Raw genomic sequence first — 27,768 nt, 5'->3', positions numbered from 1 at the left:
TAGCAACGGGGGTGCATTTATATAAGGCCTGCCTCGAGCTTCCCGCCGACGAACGAGGGAGTAAAAATAAGCCGGATGGGATATTATCGAGCTGATAGGAAGGTCGGTATTTCTATTCGGGGTGCATTTTTTCCCTTTGTTTAGCGTTATAATGCCGGAAAAATCGCTTGTGCGAGCATTTTGTACATTTATTTCGTAAAGGCGTATTGATACAAAAAAAAAACTTTAATTGTGTACATTGTATATATTGTCAACAGTTAAAATGTCGTTACATATTACATATATGAGTTAAAGAATGGTGTCCTTGTATAGAATTTTTTTACACGAAAAATATCAGGTTAATCGGTAAAAATTATACACAAATTTTAATATATATTTTTGAGTTTTATTTTACTGATAATATATATGTTTAAAAAATTTTTTTATATAAACCTATATTAAAAATAAAGATGCTTTAAAAGCGCAAAGCTTTGCTAGAGCAAGGTTGAAAAGGCGACGAGGCCAACAGCCTCTCTCAACCTGCTCCATTTTTTTACTTGCACGAAGTATCTCTTCAGAAATTCAAAGTAGCTCGCAGCACTTTTTAATGAGACTTACTCTTGGTAGCGCGGATTTTAGTAAACGATCCGTAACTAGTTTAAAAAAAAAAAACCTTTTTAACTGTTGACCGAAGATGATAAGAAAATATAAATCTATAAAAATGCATGATTAAGTTTTTATTTTATAAAATTTTTTTCAAGAATTTTAGAATATTTATAAAATTATAAGAAAGAGTATTCTTTTATAAAATTAATAACCGATGGAGGTAATATCGGCGGCATTCTTTAAATGCGTTGAAACTTTTTTAAAAGAATCAAATATTGATTAGTTTAAAGATAACGATTATTAAGTAAAAGATAACGAAAGCACCCTACATCTTGCATTTGGATCCAGTGTATCTGTCTCTATAAAATTATATTGGATATATTCCTTTCGAGACGTGTGTTATGTATCTATAAAGAGACGTGCTTTTGTTATCGGTAGATTCTACTCGTTGTTTATTGGTTTTTATTTGGAAAGTTACCAGTTGTTCCATTTCCCCGAGCGACCAGTGAAGTAGCACCTCGTTAGGAATTCACGCAATCCTACATTCATCTTTTTCCTTTTTTTCCCCGTCCTGTTTTATCTGTTCGTTTCGAAAGCTCTCCTTTCAGTAAGTTCATCGTGCGACGTACACGGAGCTTTCAGTAAATATATAAGCGCTCCGCAGCAAACTTTTCACTTTCGATCTGAAGGGTCATTACACTCTCTGTTTTTCTCTCTCCCTCTTTCTTTTTCTCTCCTCCTTTTTCTTTCGAAAGAAAAAATGTATCGTGATGTACCAAACTGCAGTAATAGCAAAGGGGGGGAAAAAAAGAGCTTGACAATAGAAACTGCGCTGGACAAATACGCCGTCAGAAGCACACGACAATTTCTCGTGGCTTACGAGCTCGTCGGGCGATTTTACAATGCGCTGTAAACATGAAGTTCGGTCGCGAGCGTCCTGATGCTACGCGTTTTCATGAGGTGGCATTTTAGCGTTTGTGTCACTCTATGAAAACTGCACAACCGTCGCGTACAACCGCCGCGACTCTCTCCGGCTCGCTTGGATATGCAAAATGCTTTGAAACTACTTGCGACTCGTCCAAATTGCAGATGTTACGGAACTAAAAAGGACGACACCTATAATTCGCAAAACGTGCTTTTCGGAGTTGCCGCTTCACTTTCGCTCCTTTATTTCAAAAGTATGTAGATTATACAAGTCCTGTATCAAAACTTTTTGCCTCCGTTTAATGGGCATTATTCCGCCAGGTAGCCTCGCAGACCCAAGACTAGAATATCTTGTGAAACATTCCCTTTCTCCTTTTGAGCCTTTGTCATTCCCGTTATTTGATGAAACTTTTTCAATTAGTCGACGTCAAGAATGACGGTGTAAGAATAGGCGGTGGACGGGCAAGAAACCCCGGCACGATAAATGGTTGCGTGCATGTCCTATTATTATCCTGGCTGAGAGACATTTCCGGGACGCGAATCGATTTCAGCGTTACCGCTAGATCGATAACCGGAGAAAATGGAGCATACGTGCCGAGCACATAATCAGATTGGCCGAATCGGAGCTGATCGATATGGATCGAACGCGGAACGATCCCAGCAGCCTAAGCATGTCCACGAAGGTCAGTCTGAATCGAATTAAATTCTACGAGACATCGAATCGTTCTCTTCGATCACGTTTCGTAATCTAACAAGCATATTATTTTTTTAAAGTAAACACTTAATGTTATTAAAATAATAATATAAAGTGATATCCGTTCAATTTTTTGTTTCTACAAAAAAAAAACTCACTTGTTTCAAGAAAAATTCTTTATTTCAAGCAACTAATTTTCTCAAATAATCTTTTGTTACTAATAGATATTTTCAATGATCTTTGTCTTTTTAAATGAAAGTTGTATACATTTTATTAAAGGAAGTAAAGAAAATAAAATTTAAAAGCCTTAGAAAGATACTTATATATTTCTTGAAACAAATAAAATATTTTTTGTCTACAGCACACAGTAGACCACTTTTAAAAAATAAGAAAGATTTCTGAAAGTTGATCTTTCCTTCTTAAGATCTGTGAAGGGATGCAGGCAAGGACAATGATACTGCAAACCATAAATTATGGGAGGATGGTAGACGGTTAATAATAATGATCCTTAAAGCTTTCATTGCCGGGAGCGACGCCGCGCACTGTACTAACGCCGACAGTAGATACTTAAGATGTAATACTTTTCCGCCTTCGGTGATGCCGGCGGCGCATTAAATCGTTCTACTGTGTTTTATTGCCTCGAATTAAAGGCTTAGCGATTAATGTCGGACCTGCGTCCGTTTCCATAGCATAAACGTAGCGCGCGCGCGCAGATCGCACGCGGAGAATATGCGCTTTCATAGCGCACGTCAAATGAATTTCGCCGGACGTATGTTACCACGCGCGCCGGTACAAAAACGAAACGGTTAATGAAGGCCTGAAAGAGAATTTCACAGGGCGGTCGTAATTCATTTTCGGGGGAACAGCGCGTGTTCTTCATTTTTGACCCTTCTCGTTTGTAACGGTTCCGCAATTATCACGGCGCGAAAACTTCTTGTCGTCGTCGCACTTTTTCACAAAGCGATTCACAGCATCCAAAGCACTTTTCTCAACCGTTTCTCTGACAGACAATTCTTTCGAGAATCGCGCATATTAATTTCAATCAATTAAACATATTAATTCGTATTTTATATAATTATACATTTTTATATAATTACATCTTTATAACGCAATATTAATGCGACCAGTATGCATTGAAATGGTAAAAATTGATTTTATTTATTTATTTAATGTTGTTGGCAAGTACATGCTGGAAATCCAGTGAAATGCCATTAGCATTTTTGTGTAAAATGAATTAATAACATATTCTCGTATGAAGGCAAAAGTAAATAACTACCGTAATAATGTACAATTAATTTTATTCGCACAAAGTAGTTTAATACTTAATACAACTCGTACTAAATATGTAATTATGAAAATTTGCACTATAATTCGTTCTAATAAAATTATTTCACTTTTAATTATCTTCAATGCCTTAAATATTAGTATCATGTTTTAATAACTTTGTTAATTAATAAACATATGATTTTTCTCTTATGACATCTAAGAAAAGTACAATCCAGAGAGATCCGCTGATGATCTCGATCTCTCTGGATTTCCCGGGATGAAAATGAATACGATTAGTAATCGATTTGTATCTTTCCTTTGGACGCAGCTATTCGCCGGGACCGCCTGTATGTTCAAGTCGCACAACAAGGTTTGTTCTTTTTTTTTTCTTTTTACCGTTTGCTAATGTGCATTGGTGTCACATTCTAATACGTCGATGTTTCGTTGGTGTGTTATGACAATTTTCTTTGCTCTGTTTCTCATTTATTTCTCTAAATCCTTCTACCTTTCTCCACCTTTAAAAGCCTTGGTTAACGTCCACGATGTTTCGCACACAAAAGAACGTGCACACGCTGAATTTGCATCGCAAAGTGTAATGCGAAGATTAATTCCCAGCCTCCTTGCCTTGATGTCTCCGCTGTTTCACTAGTTAAAGGACAAAATTAATTGTTTCATTGCTTTCGAAGTCGCAGTAAGACGACGCGAAAGAAACACGGCGAAAGATAAAAGACGGCAAAGGGGATTTGTATGGGATTGAATTAAATTGGCAAAGATCCGTTTTGCAACACGGATAACGACGAGGATGATTTTGTGTTATCCCTTCAACATTCCACACAAAGCGTTAGCAAGTAAAAGTTTATATTTCATCAGTGTTTGTTGATTTCAAAGTAAGATAAGATGTAATGTCTATCGTAATTGTATGTTCGCATATAATTAAAAACTAATTTTAGAAATAATTTTAGTTTTTTTTTAAATAATATATACTTAATTGAATTCTTTTATCAAGAATTTTACTTCTATTTCAAGTTCGTTTAGTTGTCGATATTACTACTTTCTCTGGACGCCGTCATTTCCTAAAAGCCGAGAGAACTTGCATGTTTTAATAATGCAATTGCATTTCGTCCTAGATGGTCGGTCTGTTTTATGTCTTATCTTCGTTTCGTCTGTTATCACGTATCTAATTTTGTCACAGAATCAGTAATTTCCTTTCTACGCACGTAATCCTTCTCTTTGTTCTCCACTTGTGCACACTTCGCAATGAAGCCACGAAAGGTTTCGCCTATGTTTATCCAGGAATTGCGTTTCTGTCGTCAATAAACGTTAATCAACGGCACACAAACACGAGCACGATATCTGCACAAGTAATTACGTTATAATATATTAAAACATTTTAATATCTATATGAATTGTCAATCGGAGTAATGATATGTAAGTCAACAATAAGCTCCGAGATATGCCTATATATTTTTGTACAATTAATTTTCAGGTAAAATAAGATTGATTTCTTTGTCAAACATTAAAACATTTGTATTTACAAGAATTTGACAACCTTCTCTTTTTTTATGATTTCTATTCTAAAATCAAAAAACATTAACATTATATTTTTTAAATTATTTATTTAGTTACTTTCTCCAGCAATTTTATTTGACGAATTCTATTTGTAATAAATGTAGGTAGTTATTTTTAAATAGTTGTACTACTTACAAAAATTCTATTGATCCGAATCTCATGGGAGGTTCGCTAATAAGGATCTCAGAACGTAGGAATAAGTGTTCACGTGAAGGCTCGATCAATTACGTGAGCACGATGTACGACCAATTATGTTACCTGATATACCCGTGCGGCGAAAGGGCTCACGTGCGAATTGTTTGAAAAGAATGCGATTACTAATTGGCGCTGCCGTGGGTCGTTGGTTGGCTTTTCGAGGCTGGCTGTTCACATTGCTCCTCGCGTAATTGGGCACATTCGTTCGCGCGGGCTTGGTAATTGCGGCTAATGTGTTAACTGCAACTGCGGTTAACTGCAAGCGCGCGCACCGATCGCAAACGCTTTTTTTTCTCATTCTCTAATTGGTCGATCCGAAAATGAAGTTTTACTATTGAAACTTGTTTACACGACACGTATTCTCTTGTGTGTCGGCAAAGTGTGTAACCGAGTGACGCTATTAAATGTGAAAGCTTTAATGAATTCTGATGTAATTGAAACAAATGGCTTGCTCGTACTTTCTACTTGTGACTAAATATATTAATGATGGTTATAGTGATACACATATTTATTGATGTTATCTACTGGGATTTATTTAGAATAATTGTGTTGTTTTGATTTAAGAATAAGTAAAGTTAAATATATTTTTTATACATTATTAAATGTATTTTATTTAATACATTTTATTTCGAATTATCATATTATAGCTTAATTTACATAAATATTTTGTTGCCTCTATGATTATAACTTTACTTTTTTATTAGATTTTCTATAAATATTTTATTTACATAAAAATTTTGTTATTATTAATTTTTAACTAATTATACTTTTTCGGATAATAATTAAGTATCTAATATAAAAAGCAATAATTTGATATAATACATTATTCTAAATATAATAGAAAGAAAATAGGAAGAAATCTAAAAATAAAATTTAAGAACAGACAAAAATCTTGTAATAATTATTATATTTGTATTATTAATTAATAGATTGGTACGATTATTTATCCAATTAATTTCTTATGCGCCACGTAGCCAAATTTTTTGTTTTGTGATCGAAATTATCCGAAATATATAATCCTTTAGTCATAAAGTCATACAAACTCATAAATTCTGCCGAATTTCAACAGTACGATAATTGTCGGATGCTGATACGCAGACACCTCTTCAAAATGAATAGAGATCAACAATTACATGTATGATAAAATGGGAAAGAATAGGGGATTACTGACAAAAAAACCGGGAGAAAAGCGAGCTGTCCGCTCTCGAATTTCACGCGACCCCGTGGTATGTCTCCCGCCCAACGAGCTTTAATTAGTGACGTCAGCCTGTCGTCAGGTCAATTTACGATATTCCAAGATAAACCGCGCCAGACATGCTCCAGTCGTCGCCCAGCGTTGTTCTAAATAACTGCGATCTGTATCGCGTGTCTCGTAGATAGCCATGTTTCGGGGATAAAGTCTGACGTGGGTCCGCAAACGTTGTTCGGGACCGATTTGCGCGTCTTAGCTAGTGACGGCTGTCCAATAATGTATTTTACGTGTGTTCTGTTGATCGTGCAGTTAATCGTAGACGATGTCTGTAAGAGTGCACTAGTTTATCATTCGATGACATCATGAGCGATGCGTTTAATTGGACGACGCGAATTTGTTAACCCACGCCACGATGTGGATATCATCCGTGGTTACGTGAGTATGTCTAGCTTTATACTTGGATAAGAGTATATAGACAGAAGCTCTTCTCACTGTACATGCATATTGAACTTTTGCTCGGTTCTCATTCTTCATCATCTTCGGAGAGATCAAGGAACTTGTCAAAGAAATATAATAAATTTGAGGAACTTTGGTTCCCTGTAAGGGAGATAGATGAACAGACAGAGCATTTATTGACGCTCTAAGGCAAATCCTCTGAAAATGAGCAAAATGACACAAAGATAATAAAGAAAACGGAGTGCTGACAGATCACAAAAATAATTTTTAAAAAGATAAAAGGATAATACAAGACATAAAAATAAAATTAAAGATTAAAAATGTGAAGTTACGCAAAATCAGATAAGCGAGAACAGAAATAAAATAAAGTAGAAATAAAAATTACGACGTAATGAGATTTAGTGATTAGGTGGTGATAAAATTAAAGAAAGAGAAGAAGAAAAAGAGAGAGATGTAAAAAATTAATTTTTCAAAATATTTGAAGTTTTGACAAAATTAAAGATTTAAGAGGGAGTTAAAATTTAAAATTTTACATAATTAGAAAGAAATATAAAAATTTAAATATTAGAAGTAGTGAAGATTTGAATCATGAAGAAAAGAACTTTATAGAAATTTTATAGAAATTTTTTATACAGATTTGATTCTCTTTCTTTCAATCTTTTAACAATTTTAAAACGTCCTCGCACTTTACGATTTCTTATTTAAATCTAGTCTTATTATTAAATTTGTCTGTTCGGAAATTATAGTAGAATAAAAATTAAACTGGAGAAACTTGTGATGTTTTGCACGCAGTAGAGTGAACGCTACAGTGAGTGAAATTTTTTTGTACATTACGATATGACAAGGTAGGCTTGTTCGAGACACCATCACTCATTTCGATGAGATGATCGCTGGAGTACAAGTGCCTCCAATTAAGAAGCCGATGTTTTAATGAACCTCCAAGCATACCGTTATCATTGCTTCTTAAAAGAGCTGGCTCACCAACAACTCCAGATGTTTATACGGTACATTCTATCTCACTAGTATTGCGATCCTTTCTATGAGATCGTCATTTTTCAGATTATGATATAATTGAGTCTTTCACTGGAAATTTTGAAAATAAAATACTAACGTTATGGAACCGTTGCAATTTTTTTACTAATTCTTTGTAATTGTTTTATGTCACGTAAGCAAATTATAGCATGTGAACAGACGAGTACATTCCAAGTGAGACATTAAGTAATCGTTCTACTTGTTGGTGTTGCATCGTTCTACATTAATTAACTATGCGTTTCAATTTGTATTGTATTCATATTATATTATCTTGCAATGCGATTAGCTAGAATATATGATAATTTGTTATGTTTCAGTTGTTTTAATTGTAAATGTAAATTTGAAATTTGTTGTTGTTTAATAATACATAAAAGTAGCAAATTACTTTGGAATTTTACTTTGTTGATGACCAGACTATTTGTTTGTTCCTTCGTTTATTTGTTCGTCTGTACGGTTGCCTGCAATAATTCTCAGAAATGACTTAACTTTTTTAAACTTTGTCTTTGCTAGTAGATATCCAAAGAATTTAACTCCACCGAGGCAAAATATGAGTTAAGTTAGTTTATATAAAAAAGACCAAAATTTAATAAAATTTAAACAAATTTTTCCAATTATAACTATTTTTTGTTACAAAAGCTTTATTTATATCTCTTGATAAACATTTGCATTTAATTAAGAAAGTATATGGTCACATCTCAAAACATTATCAAAACTTTTATATATGATCATTCCATTATTACGTTTGAGTACAATTATTTTATTATCTAGGTTTAAAAGTTAGTTAATTTTATTTATTCTTAATTTCTAAAATAATATTACATTTTGTAATACTTATTTGTAAATTTGATGAGAAAGTAACATTACGAATTAAATTAAATTTTTGACTTATACTAATGAAAGTCTAATAAACATCTATGCAAAAGTTTATTTGGATCCAAACTTGTTTAAAAGTTTATTTACTAAAAATTTGTTGCATATTACAAGCCAAATTTTTTGTTTTGTTTTTTGCAACTGGTTTTAGAGTGAAAAATCGAACATTTATGGCTAAAATGTTTTGCCATTGATCAGAAGAAAAGAATAAATCTGAGGAACCTACAGTTTTTAAATTTTGATAATTTTTAGCTGATATTATAGAGTCAAACATCCTCGAACGCGTTAAATATGACTTTATTTTACTAGATTTTCATGCACACTTTTACCAGACTGATTTCCTTCACGTTAATCAATCGGAATAACGCTCTCTTAAATCAAGTTTATTGGCACGTAATCGGTCTCGGCATGGTTGTTGTTCAATGAAGTCTCCTCTTCTCGACGACTACTTTAATTTGACACCGGTGGGTGGTCTTTTGCTTTCAGTTGGGTGACGCGATGTTCGTCGAGCTGCCGCGCGTTCGCTTAGATGGTGGCGCACGTGCTTTTCGGCAACATTGGGGTTACGAGACGCGTCCGTTGGCACCACCACCGCCGTTAATCGAAGAGGACGAGGCGGCCATCGAACCGGAAACTGTGAGTCTTCGGGAAGCCAACACCGCATCCCCTATAGGTGAGTATCATTAAACGATCTTGAAGAACGGCCGAAGTATCGGTCGCTCGCGATGATTTCATTTCCGCGAACAGCACCGATATACTTTTCACATCCGGTTGCTGCCAGGGATCGAATTTTACATTATCGCGATAGTTAATATCTAGATGTTGAATTTCTCCACTAAACCTGTATATAGCAGGGATGCTAACTCAGTAGTATTATTTTATATAATGCTAGGCGTATAATTCTGTTGAATTATTTTAGTTACAAATTATTATTATTATTACGAGACACATAAGTCGATCATTTTTAATTATATGACAGAATATTAATTCACTTAGAGAGTGATCTATATAAGAAGTAGTCAATTTTTTATTATATGAGCATCTCGGTTAAACTTAAATTAAACAAAAGAAATTTAAAACAAAATTGGAATTTTAACGATATAAAATATAAATAAGATTGTTTATTAATTAATACCAGTTTTGAAAATAAAAGCGTTAAAATAATAAAATGATTAAATATAATAGTTGTTCTTCTAATATTTCTTTAGTTTTGTACTGAAATTCTTGTCTTTCCTCAAACAACATGAATGCGAATATTACGGAAAAATGTGGATAATATATGTTAAACTTTGATAATACAATACAATACTGAATGTGAATAATTATTTGGAAAACATTGTAAACAATTTCGTTAATTGTAATCACAATAGAACCGCGAATCTTTTAATCTCGCATTTGTGTTTCGTACAACGAGCTCGCGCGTTTTCGTCGGAATCGTCGAAACGCTTTGTGTCTACGGAAGCGCGTTAGACGCAGTGTTCAACACCAGTTGACACTTTGTCTTCGATATAATAGTAGGAGAATTGAGACTGGTCGACATTAATTGCGCTTTGTTTGAATTGTTGCTGGCGTTGCTGCGACTGACAGACATACCGATGGTGCGTCCTTAACGAGCTGATATTGTTCAAAAGAAATCGAGGGCACTTTTTTCTTTACCTCCCGATTCGCTCCCGTTTTTGCAGCAATGCAAAAGGGCCATGGAAAAAAAGTACATAGAAAATAAAATAGGACGTTTCGCATTTACAGCGTAATAATAATACATCAGTCTTGAACTTAAAACGCGACGAAAAATAAACTGCAACTTTTGTATTTCGCTTGAAACCCATTTGAAAATGGAATTCTATAAGTTACTCAGCAGATTATAATTAAAAATATATTTCTTACAAAATTCATACTGTTTATGTATATATTCTAACTTTAATTTGCATAACATAAAATTAGAAAAATTCTTATTGTAACTATAACCGCATTTTGAACGTTAAAGTGAGAAAAGATATTGATTCTTTCTTTGATATCTTTCATAAAATAGATATTTATTTTGTATGATATGTAGGATAAGGTAGTTTCCTATAATTTATTTTATTGATTTTTATTATATTGAATAAGAATATAAAATAATTAATGTTATAAACACAATTAGCATATTAGCGTATTTGGATACATATTTTTTTATAAGTTGCATTTTAGTAAATTTTTCAACTCTATATTCTCGATAAGCATTTCCTACCTTATCGATATATCTGCCGTATCAGCAATGAGAAAACACGATTTTATAGGCACTTGTGTTACCAACTGTCGGTATCTTATTTCTTTTTATAGCTTATAGATGGCAGAAGAAGTAAAAAACTTGTTAGCTATGAAATATTTATATTAGGGTTCACTGAACATTAGCGACTTATGAATTCAAGTTAATTGTAATGTAAACAATCATTTTACATTTACACAACACATAAATATAAATTTACCCATATATATCCGTATATAAATGTTAATGAGCAATGACCATAAATAGTTTAAAGTCAAAGATACAATATAATTTAAAAAAATAAAAACAAGACTTATGTATGTTTGTAATAAATTAAGTTAACGTAAACTCATTTTTTATCTCCGTCTTATCTCCGTTTCACTAAAAATTATATATATAACAAATATTTTTAGATTTATATAACAATATGATTATCACCTTCAATAATTATTTACGTTGTATTCAATAAATACTACGCGTTGTATTTGAAAATTATTCAGGAGTTAATTAACATTTATTTTTATTAATAGGAAACTGTTCACATTTTTCTGCACCTCTTTGTTAAAAGAATAGAGGACAAGGCGGTATTACATAGTCTCCTCATTTACATTTTATATAATAGCATTGTGTAATATTTTTAATTAAAAACTTAAATATTACATTTTACTTGTTTTATTTAATTAATTCTGGACACAAAATTATGTAATATTTATTACTTGAATATTATTTATAAAAATGTAGCGGTACTACATGGCTCAAAGAAAAACAGGAGTCATAATGCGTTCCTCTCCAATCACAAAAATATTGTTAAAACTTTAATTTTATTATAATATTATTTATTCTAAGTAAACAGAAAATATTACAGAATACATGTAATTATACGCATATGTTTGTTTGCGCAAATAGATTACAATACTGAAATTTATAATTAATAATACGTATAATATAAACTATAGATTAACAGAAATATAACCAACCTATCAAATGACTACTTTGATATGAAAATTTCGAAAACGGGACTATATTAGGTCTGCTGCGGTGTCAGCATGCTTAAAAAACTGCATAAGACTTTTATTATATATATATATATTATTATATACTGTTGTTTAACTTTGTATAATTAAAAATATGTACAGTCAAGTAAACTGTTAAATAACAAAAAAGTACTCGATATATATAATTGTGTGATAATACTTTCAAATTTACAAAGAATGAAAAAAGATGAACATGTAATAATAAATTTATCTTGAAAAAGTTTTAAAATGGTCAAACGTAAAAACATTTTATAACAATTGTCAGTTATTCGTATATACAGCGCCCGTATACTAACCAAATGATTCTATAAATAATTATTTGTATTTGTCATATATAAATAATGGAGATATTACGAGTGGTTATTGTACCTACAATAGCCATAATACTATCTTCTTTCTAAGAAATAAAAGTGCCTCTTATACTTGCACTGAAAAAAAAAGTAATATATTCAATAAGATATGTAGTTGCGGACTGCCAACTATAAAATACTCAATAATATTTGCTATTAATGCAAGTACAATGTTGATACCGCAATAGCGTATATTATTGTATTGAATATATCTGTAGCAATCACATATGTTATTGGCTATATTACTTTTCTTTTCTGTGTGGAGATAGATATAACTATGGCCTAATTTCGATAAAAGTTCTGATAAAATTCTATCTTTATAACATTTACACACGTACACACAAGTCTCACTGCAAAAACGTTTCATCCAACACTCCACTATTGTGTATGGGAGCTAGGTGATTAAAAAAATACAGTTAAATAATATCCTGATAAAGTGACGTTATCACAGGAGAATTTGTTAGAAGAAATGTTATTTTTTTATAGTTAAATTAACTATGATCAACTCATTATTACTTGAAAAGAAAATTTACTCTTTTGTCTTACACCCGCTATGTCAATTTAATCGTTTATTTCATCTTTTTTGATTGATTTCTTTCATAGCCTCGTATATTATCCTTTTTTTCTGCTCTACGGTTGCGTATGTGTGTACTTGCCTGGAAAAACCGCGTTCGCACGAATGCGCAATGACGATGCAAGGATAACAGTGCCGACAATGCGGATTTTAATACACACTCGGTGGCCTTCGATACCTTTATCACGTGCAAACATTACCATGCCGTCGATGCAAAAACCTGCGAGTTTTTAAAGAAGCGTGAATATCCAATATTCGGAAGAAACTCATGCACTGATCGATCAATACGACGGATACTTTTCTTATAAACAGATGTTGTTTTAGTAAACTTTTATGCGCTATTCTGAATGTACACCAAATGAAAGATTTAAATTAAACTTATATAATAAAGAGAATGTAATAAAATGTACTTTTGTCTGATGACATGTAACGAATAACGAACGTTATTAAAAATGCACATCATTTCTCTGATATTCCAATTCGAATCTTTCGCGACAATTTTTTTTTTTTTTTTTTAAGTGCACTTTTCATCAACATTTGACACTTTTTATTATCATCATGATATCTCTGCGTAAAATCGATATAAAGAAATAAAATTTAACCGGCTTTATAATGAATTTATTCGCCAGGCATTCGAGAGGCATCGAGAAGCGAAGTGTAGTCAGTTTAGTTTGGGAGTTGAGAGTCTCTCGTTGACAGCCTTCTCTTGTCGCGATTGTCATCGCCGTGGTATTGTCTGAAGCACCGGAAATGCTCCCGCCGGAAGAACCATCCTAGCAGTCCCAGCCCGAACTACGCACAGCGATCCCCTCCTGTCATCGAGACCTGCGTGGGTCTTGGGCGCGTCCGCGCACGCATGAATGCTCGCTCGTTTCCATCCACGTAAATAGACGTTCGATCCCGGCACCGCCGTTGCCGATCACGTTCGGTACACGGGACCCATCGCGTAGGATTAAATAGAGAACGAGCTCGCAAGGTGTGAATACTAATTGCAAAGGATCACTCGGCATCGAGATAAAAATCTTCTCGTTCATTGAGCAATTTTTACGCGTTTATTATTATCAGTATTTATATCGGAAGTAATAATAACGATTCGCCAAATAACGTCAGCGCTCGACAATCTGTCTTCAATTAGTACGAAATCAGAACTACACTGAGGAAAATGATTCAATTAATGTAACAAGACTTTTTTCAGTGTACGCTTGTATCAAGAAGGACTGAAAGAATTTGTATTTTTTTTAGTTTTTTATAATTTGTTAAATATTTACTACTATATAAAAAATAAAATTTTCTCATGTAGTATAAATGGAAAATAAAATGATGCAGCGGGTACTGAGTTGATTTTGATGGAAGATACACATGCATCTTGTTGTTTCCTTGAAAATAACGGATCGGTCTCTGTAAATAGTATGTTTTTATATAATTTATTCAATTTGCATTTTATTAATATAATATATATTTTGTAAACATATTTTTATAACACATATTGATTTAAAAAATAATCTTGTGTTTTTTCTTATATTTATTATATCCATGAATTATTATAAAATTGGTTTATTTCTAGTTTTTTTTTAGAAAGTTTAGAACAGAAAGAGAATTTGGTTAAAGAAACCCAAATTGCCTATGGAATAAGTAAAAATACTATTTGTTTAAGGGTTAAATTCATTTAATACGTGATCCTTTTATCTTTATTTGACAAAATTGAGAATTTGTCCTACTAAAATTATCTGATTTCTGATAATAATATACATATGCACGTATATTATTATTTTTAATTATGAAATCGAAGGCGACGCTACGACATAGCTTATCATACGTCTCGCGAACTCGACAATAATGAAGACTGTGGAAGATAGATGATCGTTTCCACGCGATTCGCGATATCCTCGAGAAAAATCGTGCTCGTGTCTGACGAATGCGAACCGTTAGCTGCCGAGGAGCCGCCATTAAAACATCTTGTCGTGAGTTAAGCTCGCGATTTGTATGCACGACGTGTACCGAACGTGACACATCCAATCGTGATTCCAACCGACAAACCCGACCGAGGCAGAAGTTTTTTTCTCTGAAGCGCAAAATGATTAGATCGTCCAAACCAAAGAATATCGCGATGACTAATTTTATTGGATGCGGTAGTTGGAATATCTTCGGAAAGTTGTAAAAAGAAATGTTTACAAATTGTAAATTTCATTTATAACTTGAAACTCTTAATTTATATATATATATTTTTACACTTTTTTTGTATTTTCCAAGATATGTTTATCTGTAGCATTTAAAATGAGACACTGCCTGTATATGAACTCTATGTAACGCACTTTTATTCTTGATCGATTGTAAACAATTGTCTCCCGAAATATCATAAATTATTTAAAAGAACAGAATATCTAAAATAAACTTCAATTATTATATTTGGTACACCCAGTTCCATAATCTTCGAATTTCAAACCTAAATTTAGTCGACGAAGAAAGCAGGAAATCGTGTTGCAAGACGCCTTTCTTAAGAACGCGACGCCTATAAATAATTAATATAATTAAGATTGCGTCGATCTAAATCTAATTTGGTGGAAACGTGCGCTCGTTAACACATACAAAATGCTTTCTACTTTGCTTCTGGTAGCAGCGTGGAATAAAGATCGCGCCTTGCATCGCCTACTTTGCGCCTGCGTCCCTAATCTCGCTATTGTTTCGCGGGGATTATTTCACGGCGGAGGTGGCTAATTGCATGTCGCTGTCGACGCGCGTGGGAAAGCGCTAATGATTTCCACGCGTGACTTCGCGAGCGACGTTATCTCGCTCCTCCTATCGCTCCGATTTGAAGAGAGGAAATTAGGAATTCGTTTTTATCATCATTGAGACGTTTCTCTCGCGCTTATTACAGAATTATTTGGAACTCTCTTACAGAATCAGTGTGTCAATATCTGAAACATCTTTATAAATATTTAAATTTGAATTTTCTCACCAACTGCAAATACTCATAGAGTCAAGAGAAATCAAGTGGAGACTGATTCTTATCTTGGACTGATTATGAGAGCTAGCACACTTACAATCAAATGAATCTAAGTAGAGAATCTAGTATTTTTTATGTTCCTACAATTTGTCATAAATTTGTTTTACAAGAAAGTATAAAAGCATATTTTGTTTTATTTTAAATTTAATTCTTACATTTCGGGGCAATTACATAATAATTGTAACATATATGACAAACGTATAGAATATGAAATCAATTCTTTGTATTGTATAAATTAGTTTTAGTTGGACTGAAGTAGAAGAAAAAATTGATTCGGATCTGAAAATAATCTGATAACTTCGTAAGCTTGTCCAACTCTAGTCTCTGAATCATCTCTTTTATAATTTTAGATTCCATATTATCTCAATCTATAAAGAAAAGAAAATCAAAGCCTTATAAAATTTTTTTGTAAATTTGGTGCGATTATATTGCGGCGCATTTAATCCGTTGATTTTCGGAAGACGCAACTTCCGTTATGATCCAATGCTTATCGTCACCGGCGACCGCACATCCTCCGGCGATTACGGAACGAAGATCTATCAGGGACAGGCAGTCTGTTTTGAACGGTTTGCACAGTCTGTTCTCGTCGCGACGATTGCACGCATGCAACTCGATTGAGGCAAATTGAACGGCATCCGGAAGCCTCACCGTGTGGTCGTTTCGTCGTCTTACATGGTGTACAATGTCGCGAAAGCTTTCCAATTTACATCGTTTAATTATTCGTTATCGTACCTAAGTTACTTTCCTGTCTTTCCTCTACTCGAAAACACGTGCAGGAAATGTTAATCTTTACAACAAGCAATGAAGTTAATTTTTTTTTAAATCGTTGATTGTTGTCTCTCATTAACTTTAGGAATTGGAAATCGAATTATTATTTCTGTACGGCGGAATTTTGATTGAAAATGCAGTGAAATTTCTATATTTCTATATTTTCGGTTATGCAAACTCAAAACGGGGAACTTCCGGATAACGCGGCTTCCGATTGAAATTGCGTTACACGTAGAAATAATACTGCAGATGTATTGTGTAGGCAATATGTAGTAGGTAGGTATTCGATTTCCAGACTGAATCGAATAGAAATTATATTTACCTCAGTTTCAGAACGTACCCTACATCCAATAATGCAATAACGCAAGAGCTTTCGCGCACGAGCAACTCATACGCGTTTCGTTACGTAGAAAATCCTTCCTCGAAGCTTGAAAATAATAGAAGTAAATAACCGGAAAATGCTCACCGTAACGAAAAACACTTCCGCCTGAATCATCCGAAAGCATCAGTCTTATTTCCGCCCAATAGGCGATCACGAAATTGATTCGGGGTGCGCGGCGGTGCGATTATGCCCGATTAAATGAATGCATTCCAGAAATAGAATCGTCTCTTCGTAATCTCGTAATCCCGACTCGAGTTGTCATCGTCGCCCTTCCCTCCCCCCCCCCTCCTCGCGCTGCACCGCGCGATGATTTCGCACGAGCCGATTGGTGCAGCGAGGCCTAACGCGCCGGAATCCTCCTCGTCGAGAAGAGAGTCCTCGGCGCCGGATGCGATAAAACGGCTCGTCGTCGTCGTCGTCGTCATCGTCGTCGTCCGCTCTTCCGACACGACGCCGATATAAGTGCGTTCACGCCGGGCGTTGCGAGAGGCGGCGGCGCGGATAAAAGTCGGCGAAGTGTGCTAGGTCATTGCTTTTCACCGACCGAGCCGAGTGATCCGTCACAGTCGTCGCGGTACACGCGGACGGTCTTGGATCGGGGTGCGCCGTGTTCGACTCCCTTTTCGTCTTTGCTATTTTCTCGCTCGTCAACCTTACGTCGGAATTTGTCATCGTGACGACGCGCGACGTGTCGAACGTGTGCCGTCCATGCGAATGAGTTAAATTCGCGTGTAAATAATTGGCAGCAAGCACGAGCATCCTCGGAGGAACAATTCTATTCGGAAGAATCAGACAGTGTGTGACGAGAGACACGGCCGGTTTCCACATTTGCTCTATTTATGGTTCTGTATAAATTGAAAGCAAGAGGGAATACGTGCTTAGATACCGGCATTCAGAAACTGACCACGTGGACGGGAAACGGTTATCGCCGCGGATTTGCAGGGATTGACTGATGATTCGGTAGAACTCGAGGGAGTGGTCGTGCTGTTTGTTATTTGACGATGACGCGTCGATAAGGCGCGTTTAATTGGGGGGAAAAAAGGCCGGGTGTCCCACTTGTTGGACCATTACCGGTGTTTACAATACGAGAGTGCACCGCCACATTTGCAGCCGTAAACGTGACAAAAGTGTTCCGCATTGGGGGCGATTAACACTCGATTGGGCGATCGCGATCGCGGCGATAGGATGAGCCGCAAAAAAGTGTGGAACTCCATTATGCGCCGGAAGAAAAAAAATCACTTGGACTTAAGCTCCAAAGATGAGAATCTTCCTTCGGACAATGTTTGTAAGTTTGTAAGGAAGTCGCGCACCTCTTGCTTCTTTAGGAGATAATCTTTAGATTTCTTAACTTTTTTTCTATCTAAAATTTAATAAGAATCCACCTTAATCTAAGCTTTGTATATAGTCACAGCACGTGGTATTTATATAATCAACAAGAAAGTGTTTTACACATCAAAGTGCAAGGTTTCTATAGAGAACTCTCTTATACATATCTCATATACCTAAACTTGTAAATATTTCTTATAAATGATTCATATTAAAAGAAAAGGAAAGAAAAATATAATCTACTATATCAATTTTGGATTTCAATTTCTCAAACGTTTATTTTTGGTTAAATTGCAAAAACACTATTTATTACAAATTATGAAAACTGTTATCTTTCAAGCTTGAAACAAGCCAACATTCGAATATTCAAATTAAAATTTTTCATCGCTGATTAAAACAAAAAGCATAAATTTAAGTCTACTTTTTAGTTGATATTGCAGAGTCAAAATATCCTTCAACAAAGGTTAAAAATAAAATTTTGAAAATATACATGTAGACTAGAACGTATCTTCTATCAGATGATATAACAGTTTTCATAATTAGTATATAGCTGCAAAAAATATAAGAGAAAAATTGGCTTATAATGACTTATGCAGCAAAAATGATTTTATTTTGTTTTACAGTTTTTAGGTTAATAACTTTTAAACGAGTAAGTGCAGTAAAATGCAATTTTGAATGAATATTCATTAAAATTTTATTAATATGTGTGCAAAATTTAATTTAATTCGTAATATTATTCTTCATCAAATTTGCAAATAAATACAGAATGCAATTTTGGTTAAGAATCAAGAATAAACAAAAAAATGGAATAATTTTTTAACTAATGAGAGAATTATGTTTAAATTTTACAAAGATATTAAACGTAACAATTTGTAAAATTAAAAAGTTTTTAATAACATTTTGAAATGTGTGTAACACATACATCATTAAGAAATATTATTCAAAAATAAAGTAATATATCAGTATCAGTTAAACCTTTCACAAATAACGCTACAGCTTTCTTCTCACTTTGACTTGTTTGATAGCACTTCTTGACTAACTTTAACTGCCACAATAAACACTTTGCTGATATTATTCTCGATTAGAAACTCGCTTTGTGCATTTATTTCAATAATAACGCAGTCTTGCTGCGAGTTACGCGGAACACCGACAGAAGCTCAGGGTCTTTTTGCGGAAATGAAAACCGCAACTTGTTGTCCCACTCCTCATTAAATACCTCGAACGCGCGAATGCGCACATATGCGTGCACGCATTGTGATTTTACGTATCGCTTTTTATCGCTCGTAAAATCCATCGTCGAATCGCTCGGATTTATCACGACTATGTTAACGCGTAGAATATTATTCATTATCGTGATAACTGCGCGCAAACGTTTCTACAATATTTCTCATTTTCGCGTTATCTTCTCCTTATTTTGTGTTTTCGCTCAGCGAGTCGAGTGTAGGAAAAGCCGCAATTTTGCTTCCCCCGCCGGGGAATTTATTTTATACGACACTTGCTTCATCTCGCGAAATTTGATTCGAGCTAGAGAGCCTCTCTCCATCGCTGCAGTTTTTCATTCGGCTTTCTGGCGAGGGAAACCGGATATCGGATATTACGCACTGTACCTTTTTATTTCTTATTAAATTTTCATTTCTACCCGTTCCTCATCCCTCGACGTTACATTGGCCTGACGCCTTTCGCATTCGAGATCCCAGAGTTAGAAGAGAGAAAGAAAAGTTAAGGTCTACTGTGTGGCGGCATCTGTTGAAACATCGAACGGGAACGGCACCGTATATAGAGGAGATAAAATACGACCGGTCGCGAAGCATGCGGGACGGAAAAGGAGAAAAGTAGGAGGAAGGAGGAAATAAGCGTACTGAAGCCATGATGTAAGATAAATTCTCTCGAGCTCGGTAATTTGGCGAAGTTGATATAAAATCGGAGTCAAGTCGAGGAGGAGAAGCATTATTGCGTTTCACAGACGATGAATGTCCCGGAAAGGAGCGCGCAGGGAGCAAGAAAAGGAAAAAAATGGGACGGAAAAGAGGCAGGACTGCGGAACTTCAATAATAGGAAAGAAAATACAGATATAAAAGAAGGGATCGGGTGCGAACAAGCTCCTAATTGTATTTCATCGATTGGATAGACATCTGTTACTTTCTTTTTTTTTTTCTTCTTATCCGGAATCACTGCTAACACTGTCAAATCTTCCTCGAACTCTCTTTCTCGATCTGGAGATAAGACATGAATTATTTACGGCGCTTTCGAAGCGGATTTAAAATTCGAATCGTCCCGTTTCCATCGTCTCTCCGTGAATGGCGCGGATGAATGAAGAGAAAGAAAATGACGGGCCTACGTTGCCTGTCCAGTCGACGGCTTTAATTGAAATCCCCGCATTTAATTAAAAATCACTGTCCGCCTATGATGCCGACCTGAAGTCGACTGTCCAGTGGGACTCGATTCTTTCACGCGCGGTGAAATTGCGTTTTCTGTGATTCCGCATTCACAGCAAAAAGAGATGAAAAAATATTAGGGGAAAAAAATAACGAAGGTACATTGCAAATATAAATCGCGCTCGCCTGTTGAGGTGACGACGCGTGGGGAGATGACGCATAGAAATTAATTGAAGTACACATGTAGTATATGAAACTTGATTTAAAATTCTCATTAGTTGGCATTCTATTTCTGCAGATATTTATAACTCAACAGAATAGAAGTTAACGTATGTATTAAACATATTATTATCCCAGGCTGTAGCGTCTTTTCAGAGATGTATGATATTTAATTTTTAAATAGAATAGACAGAATATAGAAATTCAGTACACGTTGGAAAGATCGTTAGAATAAACGGTAATAACTGTAAACGATACGTGAATCTTTTCTATAGATCGTAGATGATTATATTTTCCCTTATATACAATATAAGGATAAATATGCGGTTAATTGTCTCAGCATAATTATTTGAATAACGTTAACCGTTAGATCTTTATGTTTGTAGTGTCACGAAAGAGTGACTGCAGCAAAGTAATCGGACCAGAAATCTTACACGCTCCTGTTTTGCGCCTCCGAGACGCGCGCGAGGACGACAGATTCCGTTGTTCGTTCAAAGAGGCCCATTTGTCGAGATATTAAATAATTTCGATGTACCGACGTTTCCCTTGAGGCCGTAATCGTTAATAACACAGCGCGAAGGAAACGGTTACGTGGATTAATTGGCGGAACGAATCGCCACGAGGAGGGGAGGGGAAAGAGAGATATGGGCGCGGCGTTTATACGCAAATCGTCCCAAATACGGAACCGCGCGCACATCGGAACGGTCGTTTTAGCTTCTTCCTTTTTCACGCGGAACCGAAGCGGATGCGAAAGAATTGCCGCCTCGCGGGGATGTAATATCCGAAATGATAGCGCCGGGTAATTCGCGTGCGGATATAGTGTAAGACGAAGCCGTCGTCTCTCTTATGGAGACCGATTTTTTTCCCCCGTGTAAAATAGTTAATCGCCGCCGCGAATTGGATTGCGGATCCTATCCGGACGGTTCCGGATATGGAATAACGTTGGTACAAAGGAGAAGCGAATTAAGGCGCGGAGCGGCGGCTCACGTGATATTCTCTTTGTATTGCGATCTAACGCAAGCGAATAATGATGTAAGACGACTCCGAGCTCCTGTACTTTGATTTCACGCGATGTAACTATCTCTAATTGCGACCACTGTCGTTAAAAGGGAACCTATTTTGACCTCTCTAATACCCGATCCCATTTCTTGCCTGGGAAGTCGAGAGATTCAAAATTCATTAGAAATTTGTTTCTCAAAATTTGTTTTCAAACTACATATGATTTTATTTTATGTGCACATATGTGTGCTGTTACATGTATATTGAAATCAGAGAATTTTATATTTTTTTTTTTTAATCCGACAGCGAGCAAGAGAGAGAGAGAGAGAGAGAGAGAGAGAGAGAAAGAGGAAATGGAACGAAATAACGTTTGTTTGTATTACAATTATTTATATTAAAATATGTAACGTCTTTGATTAATTACTCTTGATAATGACAGAAATATCGTATGTGTTACAAAATACATCATTAAATAATTGAAATTCATATAAAAATATTAATACGAATGCTGAAATATAGACACAGAGATAATTAAAAAATTTTGTTAATTAATGAAAATTTGCGTGTTTTACATGGTTTCTTTATTTCGACGAACCGAGTGTAATGAAAGTTTTTGAAAGCTTTTAGCCAATGCAAAAAATTAATGAGCGACGGTAACGAGCTCTCAATAAATTTCAAAGTACGAATAACACACGAAATGGCCATACACAAAAACAATAATTGTCATTTGACTTTATTAAATTGCTTTTTTTCGCGCCACGGGATCGTATCTTATAGCAAGTACATTAATAATTAGGAGCTTTATGACGCGTACCGTCAGCTGGAAGACAAGAGTAATGGTGGCTTTGTCTTTCGTTCTTTCCTCGCCGCCTCGCTCTTCGCGTTCTCCGCTTTCATGCGAGCGCAATTCCTACGTTCTTCTCATCCATTCTCTCTGTCTCTCTCTGTTCTTCGCATCTCTACAACACCACGCATTCGCAATCTCTTTCTTCGCGTAGAATCTTAAGATGGGTTGAGTGTGCAAACGCCAAAGGGCTAGAAAATAATCGAAGAACGAGAGCTAGGGGTATCTTTTTACACGTTTCTTCGAATCTCTCTAAGGCAAGACGAGCCTTTTGGCTTATCGGGTTTTATGAGATTAAATTTACGAGATGCCTTTTAAAAAAATTATTATACGTAGCATAAAGCAAAGCAGTTACTGTTATTACATTTAATAATTAAGAATTAGTAACATTTAGTTAATCTTACTTTGTATCTATCAGTTTTTATAAATCGAATAAGAAACGTTAATTTATAAATAGATACAATTTCAAAGACTTGACACTTATCTCGATAACAAAAGAAACGGCTTTGTTTTTACGCATATTTCTTTACCTTATATAAAAACAATCAGAATTCGTCTTATAGTTTATCACGATTCGCTGAGTAAGGTTTGTTTTTGCCGAAGAGACCAAATCAAGTGCGGATTTGCCATAATGTTTTATGATCCGTAGAATACTTTCTTTTTCTCCGAACTCGCGCACAATCGGAGTGCGGTAATTATAAATGCCGCTTACCTTTTAAGAACCGAGAACCATTGTGTATCTCCGCGCTCTTTTCTTCTTGCGATTTGTAAAAGCGGCGCTCTAATTATGCGACGTAAATGTTCATGTACCCAATCCCTGTTAAATACGCTTAATTTTGGCATATTTTCGATCACTGAGAACAATCAAACTAATAAAATAATTTTAAGATAGTTTTATTGTTATATCAAAGAAAAGTTTTTAAGTAAATTTCAATTTTTTTATATAATTTTGCCCAAACTGGTATTTATTTTTCAAAAAAAGAATTGAAAATTGGTTACCGACTATTTTTGTGAGAAAAATTAAATTAAAGTACTATTCAACAACATTCCTGAAATAAATTCCAATTTTTGATACAACTGCATTAATTTTTAAATTGAAAATCGATTGCCCACCATTTTTGTGAAAGAATTGAGTTAAATATAGGTTGTTAAACGTTGACTCATTTGACACAAAGATTCTTGAATCTTTAAGTTTGTATTTTTTTTTTAACTTATGTACCTGAAATTTTTTATAAAAATTTTTCAATATATTTTTTTAAACAGTTTCAAAAGTATATATTTAAAAAAAATGTTATTAGCAATCACTTTGATTAAAAAAATTAATCTAAATTATTGGATCGGAAAATTATTACTTTTACAATATTATATATATATAATTTTAACATTATAACAATGTAGGATATGTTTAGTCTTCCTGGCAACAAATCAACCAGTATTGTCACGTTATTGGCAAGTTTGTACTAGGAGTCAAATTTAAATGGACCCATTTAAGCGCCAATGACTACTGCTTTAATTGCGAATATAAAAAGAAATTTATCCTTTTATATTAAATTGAGGTTTTCTATTAACAATCAACTTGATTTGCATAATTTTAATAATATGTAAGGAAATTTCGAATTAGAACAGAATATATATTTTTTATCGACGAAAAAGATGTATTTTTAAATTTACACATATAATGCGGTAAGGTAATTGAATAAACCGGTTGAGAGTCTAGTTTCCAAACAGAATCATCGTGTATTGAATAGTGGGCTAGGTTCATCTGGCTCCTCCTACGTTGTCGTATGAGTCAATCTCCTTGTACGGCAAGGAGGAGCGCGTCCGCTTATTTCGCACCGGAAATACAGTGTGGTCGACAAATTGACGGTCTTTCCTTATTACGAGCCGCGCCTTATTGCACCTTTCTTTCGTGATCCGCGAAATGGTGTGATTTCTTGAGTCTACAATTTAATTGTCACGACATTGAGAGACACTGTTTTTTATTAGCAACTTAAAGTAAAGTTAAAAAAAGTTCCAATTATTAAAGTATTTTAAATATCTTATTAAATGTGGAATTTTTTTAATCTTCGAATTATTTTAGAAAGCTAAAATAGAAGTGATTTTGCCTATTATAAAATTTTATTTAATAATTTAACATTTTAATTGCAAAAATGCTCGACATACAGAATTAATTTCTCGTTATGTTGTATGAATGCACGTGCTACATCGCAGGAATAATTCTTCTTCCAAAATCACTCTTCTGAATAAACCTGTATAATACGACAGCTGTATTATGAAATCGCGGATGCAGCACAAGGAGTAAAAATATGGATGAAATAAATTGCAGAAATTACGGGACTCAAAAGTAAATTTATTACGCGTTCGTTGATGTAAAATACACGTAATTGTGATGTGGAAATTGGCCGCGCTTTCTCTTGTCCTTTTGCTAATGAAATGGCGCTTCAATGTTCTGCCGATGACAGTACATCGCGCAATCCAGTCGACGACAATGCAACTAAATTCAACAGTATGTCGCAGTGTAACGTGTTCCAATCACTGCACACGGTGGATGAGATAATACGAATTGATAATCGGTTTGCAGTTTTGATTCATACAAACGTTGCTCAAAATTTTTTTTTATCGCACCTAAAATCCACAATGACATTTTTAAATATTGTTACCTTTTATGTTATTAAGATGGGGAATAGGATTAAAAACAGAATTTTGTTTTATTCAAAATATCTACAATTTATGATAAGTAATCTATTGCTATGTAAAATTTTACTTTTATTTTTGAGAGGAAAAGACAGTTGAGGTAAATAAGAAAATATACAATGGTAGTAGAAATTTATATGTGTATGTTACATGAACATAATCAATAGATTAACGATATACATGCATAATTCGAAAAAAAAAATAAAACAATCGGAGAGAAAAATACTGCAACGCTACGTCAACACTTACTTCCGTCAATTCTTCGGAAGAAGTAGGTTACAAAAACAAGTTTATAATTCATAAATTATCGAGTGCGAATGTGTGTATGCGGATGCACGTGTGTATGACAATTTCAGCAGATCAGCGCAGTCATCATTCCGACGGGGATGAATGGACCATCATGTGTGTGTATTAAATATCTGTTTTCCTTTCCCCTCGTACATCCTTCCCATCGTACGTTAATGCACACGCGTGTGCGAAGTGATAAAATTACGGAAGCGTTTCCGTATTTTGTCATCAGTCTTATCTGGGCTTTCTGATTGCGGCAGTGGTTCTCAATGGATCGGCGCTTGTAGTTTCCGGATGCTTTAAGATGCTTAAATATGTCTCTTTCCATCTGAAATCGATGCTTATCGAACACAAAACTACTTATTGTGAACATTGGATATTGTTAATATTAAAACATATTATTTTCTCTATTTCTTAATAATAACATGTTTTTTTTTTCTTTTAAAGTCAGAAAATGTACAAAATATCATCCGAACCTTATTCCAAGCAGTAGGATACATGCTTTTCACTAATTTGGAAACATTTTTATTAATTTGACAACACATATTCTGTAAATACAAGTAGCACAATTCAAACTTGTACGTAGTGAATTTTTCTTATCTGAGTATGCTTGACGCTGTATAATTTTTCTCGGAGAGGCTACGCTTATTCTTTTCATATTCTCATAATTTTGGATTTTGTCAACACAAATGTAATGCCCATATAGCGCCGTTATTGCGACGAGTTACTACGTTGCCAAGGAGAGGATCTCAACATAGGCATACCTTGGATCCGGAATTATCCTCGGTGCGCGAACACGATAGCAATCATCTTTACGTGGAGTGTAAGTGTACTCCCTCGTATAAACATATTTTATAAATATCACCTTATTTACAAAATACATACTTACAATTTTTGTTTGATTATAACCAAAAGATTTCCAATATTGAACTAGTTTTATTAGTTTATTTTCACAGGTAAATTTAATTCAGTTTCGCTCTTTTATTTCGGGTTCATTTATTTTACACAGAAAGATGTGTTACTTTTCCCGTCACGATCATCGTGAAAGATGGTGGAACGATTTTCCTAGTGTTTACGCGAGAAGATCAGCCGCCTGGAATCGAGCCAGCGGTATTTTTACGCGTTTCGTCGGTCGAATGAGACGAAAACTGCTGCACAAACGAAAGCCGCAATATAAAACGATCTACGGTCGCCGTTACATGAAACGACCGGAATTTCAGGTCGAGGGGGGTAAAGAGAGTTTTTTCGATGCAGTAATGCGGGCAGTATTGCGGAACTCATGCGCGCAAACTATGACCCATATTGGCGGGCCGTCCGCCAAAAAAATGAAACGAGAAATAGTAAATGGAATGAATATAGGTGCGCTCAGTTATTTACTCTATGCGCAAAGGGACATTTAAAATTGCACTCGATGATTGAAGGACGAATTATTGATTTCTACATAGAAAATTTTCACTCCTATAACAATGTGATTCGTATGAAATGGATAGAAGACGTACGTGAAACGGTAATGTAAAATAATAAATGAAGGTAATAGAAGAAATTAAATCAAATGAGAAGGAATAAACTGCAATTGAGAAGAATAAAATTAACTGTTAATTAATACCTTGATTTTTTTCCTTTCTACCTTTTGTGATATTGAGTTAAACCATTCGATTTTCTTTACTTGCGCAATACTGAGAGTTTTCTTTTTGAAAGTGAAAAGCTGTGATTATACTGCAAAATTTATGCGAGATACAATTGAAAACGCAAAGCGTAATCTGCAAAATACGTTGCTTATCTCATATCGTCGCCACAATTTTTCTCGCCGTTTGCAGATCCTTAAGCTTGCTAAATACGCGAGATTTCTTTAAGATCTCGCGCAGATTAGGACAACGGAAGTA

At 34.6% G+C, this 27,768-nt stretch overlaps 1 protein-coding gene and 1 long non-coding RNA gene across 9 annotated transcripts in view; one reads left to right on the top strand and one right to left on the bottom strand.

Annotated features, from left to right (window-relative positions):
• LOC105834665 (ras GTPase-activating protein raskol) overlaps positions 1-27,768 on the top strand; it is a 313,516-nt gene that overhangs the window by 145,046 nt on the left and 140,702 nt on the right. For 4 of the 8 annotated variants that reach the window (XM_036282614.1, XM_036282612.1, XM_036282611.1 and 1 more), the window contains 2 exons: positions 3,798-3,839; positions 9,270-9,456. In XM_036282614.1, coding sequence (XP_036138507.1) covers positions 3,798-3,839; positions 9,270-9,456 — 229 coding nt within the window. Of the gene's footprint in view, positions 1-3,797; positions 3,840-6,138; positions 6,861-9,269; positions 9,457-13,194; positions 18,426-26,591; positions 26,709-27,768 lie in introns of those variants that run through there. The other 4 variants (XM_036282615.1, XM_028194258.2, XM_036282613.1 and 1 more) reach the window with 4 other exon arrangements.
• Positions 20,621-26,577, bottom strand: LOC114255481. The gene is made up of 2 exons (XR_003626733.2): positions 25,847-26,577; positions 20,621-25,528 (listed from the first exon to the last, which is right to left on the bottom strand). It is a non-coding gene; the product is annotated as an uncharacterized LOC114255481 (long non-coding RNA).

The sequence above is a fragment of the Monomorium pharaonis genome, chromosome 2 (genome assembly GCF_013373865.1).
Source record: "Monomorium pharaonis isolate MP-MQ-018 chromosome 2, ASM1337386v2, whole genome shotgun sequence".
In the NCBI taxonomy this organism is placed as follows: Eukaryota; Metazoa; Arthropoda; class Insecta; order Hymenoptera; family Formicidae; genus Monomorium; species Monomorium pharaonis.
Note: the sequence above shows the minus strand (reverse complement) of the source record. Positions and strands in the feature narration are given on the sequence as shown.